The 6,490-nt window shown below is 45.6% G+C and overlaps 1 protein-coding gene across 1 annotated transcript; it reads left to right on the top strand.

The window, feature by feature from the left end:
* The first annotated feature begins 820 nt into the window (after window positions 1-820).
* Window positions 821-6,146, top strand: ZNF281 (zinc finger protein 281). Its single transcript, XM_060774571.2, has one exon. The coding sequence runs from the start codon at window positions 1,121-1,123 to the stop codon at window positions 3,743-3,745; it is 2,625 nt and encodes an 874-aa protein (XP_060630554.2). The 5' UTR covers window positions 821-1,120; the 3' UTR covers window positions 3,746-6,146.
* Window positions 6,147-6,490: the final 344 nt, after the last annotated feature.

The following is a 6,490-nucleotide window of genomic DNA, read 5'->3' as shown; positions in this document are numbered from 1 at the left end:
CCATGGATGGCCATCTGTCGGGGGAGCTTTGAATGCAACTTCCCTGCTTCTTGGCAGGGGGTTGGACTGAGGGCTGTTCCAACTCTATGATTCTATGACCCTGGGCCCACACTGCCATATAATGGGCTCTTCCATGGATGGCCATCTGTGGGGGGTGCTTTGAATGTAATTTCCCTGCTTCTTGGCAGGGGATTGGACTGGATGGCCCATGAGGGCTCTTCCATGTATGGCCATCTGTCGGGGGTGCTTTGAATGCAACTTCCCTGCTTCTTGACAGAGGGTTGGACTGGATGGCCTATGAGGGCTGTTCCAACTCTATGATTCTATGACCCTGGGCCCACACTGCCATATAATGGGCTCTTCCATGGATGGCCATCTGTCAGGGGTGCTTTGAATGCAACTTCCCTGCTTCTTGGCAGGGGGTTGGACTGGATGCCCCATGAGGGCTCTTCCAACTCTATGATTCTATGACCCTGGGCCCGCACTGCCATATAATGCATTTCAATGTGTAGAAGGGACCATAGATACTATTTGTCCTTGAGCCCCTTTAGACGTGCATTCCCCACTGGAAACCCATAACCTGTTACGAATTGTGGGAGTTGGAAGTCCAAAACTCTTGGAGGGCTGAAGTTGGCCCATGCCTGGCCTAGCCGAATGGGGTCGTGCTGGGGGGCCTTTGGGGGTCTGTGGTTGCCCCTGGCAACGCCTGAGCGGATGCCCAAAGCGAGGCTGACGCTTATTGGCCGAGCGAGGCGGCGAGGGGCTCACTCCCGCGCCTGCGCACTGGCCCCCTCTTTTCCCCATCTCCAATACCGGGGCTATTGCCCTCGCGACTGGGCCAATCCTTCCCGGCATGCCGCGCGGGGCGCGCATGTGCAGTCGAGGCCTTGAAGAGGAGGCCGGGGAGGCGGGGGGGACGGGACCCATTCCCGCTGGGCTAATTCCATTGTGGAGCCGAGGCGGCGGTATTGGGCCTAAGAAGAAGAAGAAGAAGGGAAGAAGGATGCGCCAGGCCGGAGGAGGAGGAGGGTGAGTGAGAAAGAGAGAGAGAGAGAGAGAGAGAGACGGACTGAGGGAAAAGCGAGAGGCTTGAGGGCCGCCTTTCTTCTCCTGAGGGAAGATGAAGCTCAGCAGTGGCTTCCTCGGAGGAGGGGGAGGAGGAGGAGGGGGCGGCTCGTCGTCGAAAAGGCCGGCCTCTATGGAGCCTGGCGCCTTCCCTGGCGGCATGGTGATGTTCAACCACCGCCTGCCGCCCGTCACCAGCTTCACCCGCCCGGCCGCGCCCCCCCAGCACCACCCGGCCTCCTCCTCCTCTTCCTCCTCATCCTCCTCCTCCTCCACAACCACCACCGTGTCTCCCCCTCAGGGCATGACTTTTAAGAAAGAGCCAGCGGGTGGCTTCCCCCTCACAGCGCCCTCCTCTTCCTCCTCCTCCTCCTCTCAGAGGAACCCCTGGGGTTTCTTCCACTCCTTGGTGAACATCAAGCAGGAGAAGCCCAGCGAGCAGGAGGAGGAGCAGCAGCACCACCCCCACCACTATGGAGGCCTCTTTGGCATCGCTGGCGAGGAGAGGCCCCACGCCATTGGAGGAGAGGGAGGCAACCAGAGCAACCCCAGCGTCATCCAAGACCTCAGCCTCTTCCACCACTTGCACCACCATCCCCACCTGCTGGGCCTTCACAGAGGAGAGCCTTTGGAGGACACCAAGCCAGACCTCCAGGCCAAGAAGGCCAAGAGGCCAAAGTCGGAATCTCAGGGAAGCAAAGCCAAGAGGAAGGCGGCGGGGGCCTCCAACCGACCTCCGACGGGCGACGAGGCCGCCCACCAGAAGCCGCACGTCTGCGAACACTGTAGTGCTGCCTTCCGGAGCTCCTACCACCTGCGCCGCCACGTGCTCATCCACACCGGCGAGCGGCCTTACCAGTGCGGCCAGTGTAACATGGGCTTCATCCAGAAGTACTTGCTGCAGCGGCATGAGAAGATCCACAGCCGGGAGAAGCCCTTCGGCTGCGACCAGTGCAGCATGAAGTTCATCCAGAAGTACCACATGGAGCGGCACAAGCGGACCCACAGCGGAGAAAAGCCATACAAATGTGAGACATGTCAGCAGTACTTCTCGAGGACCGACCGACTCTTGAAGCACAGGCGCACGTGCGGAGAAGCCATAGGGAAAGCGGGTGCCGGGATGGACCCGGCGCCGTCCAACCACGGCATGGGCAGCTTGCCGATGCTGTCTCAGGGAAATACCGGCTCGTCGAGGAGGAAAAGCAAAGCAAAGTGTCTCCCAAGCGAAAGCAAAGATCTGAAGCCGGGCCACAAAGGGTCGGAATCCCAGATGGCGTCGAACATGGCCTTGCAAAATTACGCCGTGGAGTTTCCTATCCTGTCGGCCGGTGGTGGCTTGATTGGGCCTGGGATAGAAGATCTGCAGAAAAAGGTGCCAAAAGTAGTCTTCAAAAAAGGAAACAGGAAAGGCACAGACAAGGGTTTTCTTAACTTTGTGTCACCCTTGCCAGACCTCCTTGGTCAAAAACAGTTGTCTGGGAAACCAGGTGCCTCGCTAGGCATAGTTGCAAACAGCAGTGTCGATGCCATTGGACTTCTCCAAGCTGCAAGTGGTAAACCAGGTCATTTAGGCAGCAATTATGATGATGCCATGCAATTTTCAAAGAAAAGAAGATATTTGCAAACTGCCAGCAGTAACAGTGCCTTTTCTATAAACGTTGGGCATATGGCCTCCCAACCGTCTGTTATTCAGTCTGCAGGTGTAAGTGTTATGGACAGTGAAACCCCGTTATCCCTTATTGACTCATCCTCTCTAAATGCCGACATCAAATCTTGTCATGATAAGTCTGGCATCCCCGATGAAGTCTTGCAAAGTCTTCTAGAGCAGTACTCTCACAAATCAGAAGGCCAGAAGGAAGATCCCTTCAGTATCACCGAACAGCGTGTGGACTTGCATGCTTCAGGAGAACATTCAGAGATGGTTCAAGAGGACAACCTGAGCCCAAGCTCCCAGACGTCTTCAAATGACAAAGCAAGCATGTTGCAAGAATACTCAAAATACCTCCAACATGCTTTTGAAAGAACAACCAATAGTGCTGGTTTTGCTTTTGGACCTAGTTTCCAATTTGTAAGTTTGTCTTCGAGCCTTCATAACCATTCTTTGTTTCAAGATAAACAAATATACACTACGTCTCCACTTGAGTGTGGTTTCAGCCAATCCGTTACCTCAGTGTTGCCATCTGCATTGTCAAAGCCTCCCTTTGGGATGTTGCTTGGATCTCAGCCAGGTTTTTATTTATCTGCTTTGGAAGCAACTCATCAACAGTTGACTCCTTCGCAGGAGCTAGATGATCTGATAGACTCTCAGAAAAACGTAGACACTTCATCAGGCTATCAGCCTACACCTCAAAAACTGAATAGCCAGAAAGAACAAAAATCCCTAGAATCTTCATCAAGCTTTCCAATTCCATCTCAGGAGCTAGCTAACCAGATAGATCCTCAGAAGGAGCTAGAGCATCGAGCAACGTATCAGATAGAAACCTTTGCACAAGCATTTGGTTCTCAGTTTAAGACGGGCAGCAGGGTGCCAATGACTTTTATTGCTAACTCTAATGGGGAAGTGGACCATAGAGTGAGGACTTCAGTATCAGATTTCTCAGGGTATACAAATATAATGTCTGATGTAAGTGAGCCATGTAGTACAAGAGTGAAGACCCCAACTAGCCAAAGCTATAGGTAAAAGTCCAAGTGTGACTAGGCTTTGGGCTGGTCTTAATGTATTAGTTTTATTTTGATAACACTGCCATTGGAATGTTTCTACATGAACCTAATACAAATAATGTAACACGCCCTTTCAATGCAACTTTTCATACTTAGTTTTTGTTAATGGAATTTTAGATCAGTTTGTATTATGATTTTTAATCAGATCAATAGACTTGATAGTTTTCATTTTTATGTTTACGTGACAGTGTTTAGCAATCAAATTTACATATTTAGATTGTCAGGGAATAGCCCAAAAGTTGCAAATGCAAAAAAAGAAAAAAAAAAACCCTGAAAACTTAAAAAAAACCCCCAACAACCAACAACACCTATGTTCCTAGGATTAAGGTTTATTTTAATTGCTTTACTCTCAGGAAAATGTAATGAAGCAAGGAAATTCTGTACAGTATTGGTGTACTAGAATTTTCAATTTACAAATAAGTGGCAAATCTACTTCATCATTTAACAAAGGGATCTAAGACATAAGAAGTTGCTGTTTCATATCTGGGTGATAACAATGTCTGAGAATTTAGCTACCTACAGATTGTTAATAATGTTTACTGTACTTCTTTATTTCTTCTTCCAGATGATGATACTCATTCCAGACTGGCGTGGTAGATAGTCTCAGATACTTGGTTTAAGCCTGGAATGATAGCTTTAATAAATACAATAATGTCCATCCCTTATTCCCCCCCTCCCCCGAAAACTTTTAATTCTAAAAAGAGTTTAGTTGCACATACGCAGTCCGATGTTATTAGATCCCCAAACTAAAATAACAGTAATAATTTGTATACATTTTGGGATGCTTTATTTATTAAAAATGTCCTCCCTCTGGTTGGCATCCACCCCCTTCCTCCCCTTCTTACGTAAATATCCTTACATTGTGTCTTAGATCTCTTCCTTTATTAACTGTTTTCTATATCAAATTCATGCTCTATGATTTGGAATCCCTTTCTCTTCCCTTTAGCTTAACAGCTGGAATTTTAAAACATTTACATTCCATAAGTTCGCATAACTTATTATGTGTTTGCTGATGTCTTGTGATATCAAAAGAAGACTTAAAAATAAATTAATGCCATTTAATGTTAACAGCCATAAAGGTTTCCACACAAAAATCCAAGAAGGAGTGATTTAATTGTACATAGAGAGACCCTCCAAACTTGCATCAAGGACTAATAGCTTAGTCATCCATGTCCACAGCCAGTCTTCTGTATTTTAGGGGCTGAGGGCTATATATACACGTGGTTACAAAGATGCAAGAAGGGCACTTTGTAGGCTTAGGTCTTAAGATTTCATTTCCATTCAGAGCTTGGCCTAAATATGTGAACTGCACGGCCGGTTCTGTTTGGTTGGTGTAGCCAGAATATTTCCAAGGAATTTTGTCACTCAAATTCATGTATATTTTGTGGTACATTATTTATGATATGTGAATCTTGATTAGAGCCTGTGGAGCCACAGAAACCTGCTAGAAACCTAGTGGCTATTTTAAAACTGCTCAAGAGCAGTTGCACTGCCCAGAACTACTTTTTTTTTTGTTTTTTTCAGATGTATTTTTTTCTAATTAGTTTTTTAAATGTGATTTTGGTGATGCTTTTACAGATTTTTTTTTTAAATGTACTGTTGGTGATGTTTCTGTCTTACGTACTTTCTGAAGGCAGAGAAGTACCAGTGGTTGTTTGCAGTCTTGTGTAATTGGCCTTTTGCAGGCTTCCATGTATAATAAAGTAATTTACATTGTACAAGTGTAAAACACTTCCGTTATGAAGATGCTGTTGTAAGAACTATGAGATTTTTAAATTGCTAATGATTTAAACATACCAATTTTCTCTTTATCCTGCCCACCAAACAACCTGAACACTGTTTCACCAACTGACTCGCCACCTTACTACTAATGCATAATTAATTATATTCCACTTAAATATATATACAGTACATGATTATGTGTTTCCCATCCTTCGAATTAGTCCTGTTAATTTACCTTGCCATCCAGGCACAGAGCACAATTTATCATCAAGAGAAGTACTGTACCTTAACCACTGTTCTATTATGGATTTCTTTTTTCTTTGTTTTGGTGGCATTTTATTCCACAGTGGTTATGATTTACTTTTAAAAAAATATTATGTGTACTGGATAGTGTGTATGTTCTGGGATTATTTACTTTAGACTGTGACCAATTAAAAAGTATTTGAAAAAATCTTAAGGAAGAAAGAAGAAGCTGTTGTACCATCTATCCAGTTAGGCTTCTGACTTTGTCAAAATTCTATAAAGTGTTTTAAACAAAATTGCTGGAACAATAGAAGATGAATTAACATGCTTGCTTTTAAAAGTATTTTTATTGTAAAACTTCTTCAGGTGAACAATAAAAACCACTCTTTTTGTTACTTTGGGATTTAAAGATTTCTCTTACTGAGGCCTGTCATTTGGAGATGCCATTATGAATGAATAGCTTTCATGTTTTAGATTCCTTTTGCTCTCATGTCAGACACATGTATATGCTTGGACTCTTGGGGTGCATCTATGCTGTAGAATTAATGCAGTTTGATAACAGCCATGGCTCAATGCTATGGAATCACGGGAATTGTAGTTTTACAAGATCTTTTGCCTTCATACCAAAGAATGCTAGTGCCTCACCAAACTACAACTCCCATAATTCTACAGAATTGAGACTCAGCAATTAAAGTGATGCCAAACTGCATTGATTCTACAGTTTAGATCAGGGGTCCTC

Source organism: Anolis sagrei, chromosome 4 (assembly GCF_037176765.1).
Source record: "Anolis sagrei isolate rAnoSag1 chromosome 4, rAnoSag1.mat, whole genome shotgun sequence".
NCBI lineage: Eukaryota > Metazoa > Chordata > Lepidosauria > Squamata > Dactyloidae > Anolis > Anolis sagrei.
Note: the sequence above shows the minus strand (reverse complement) of the source record. Positions and strands in the feature narration are given on the sequence as shown.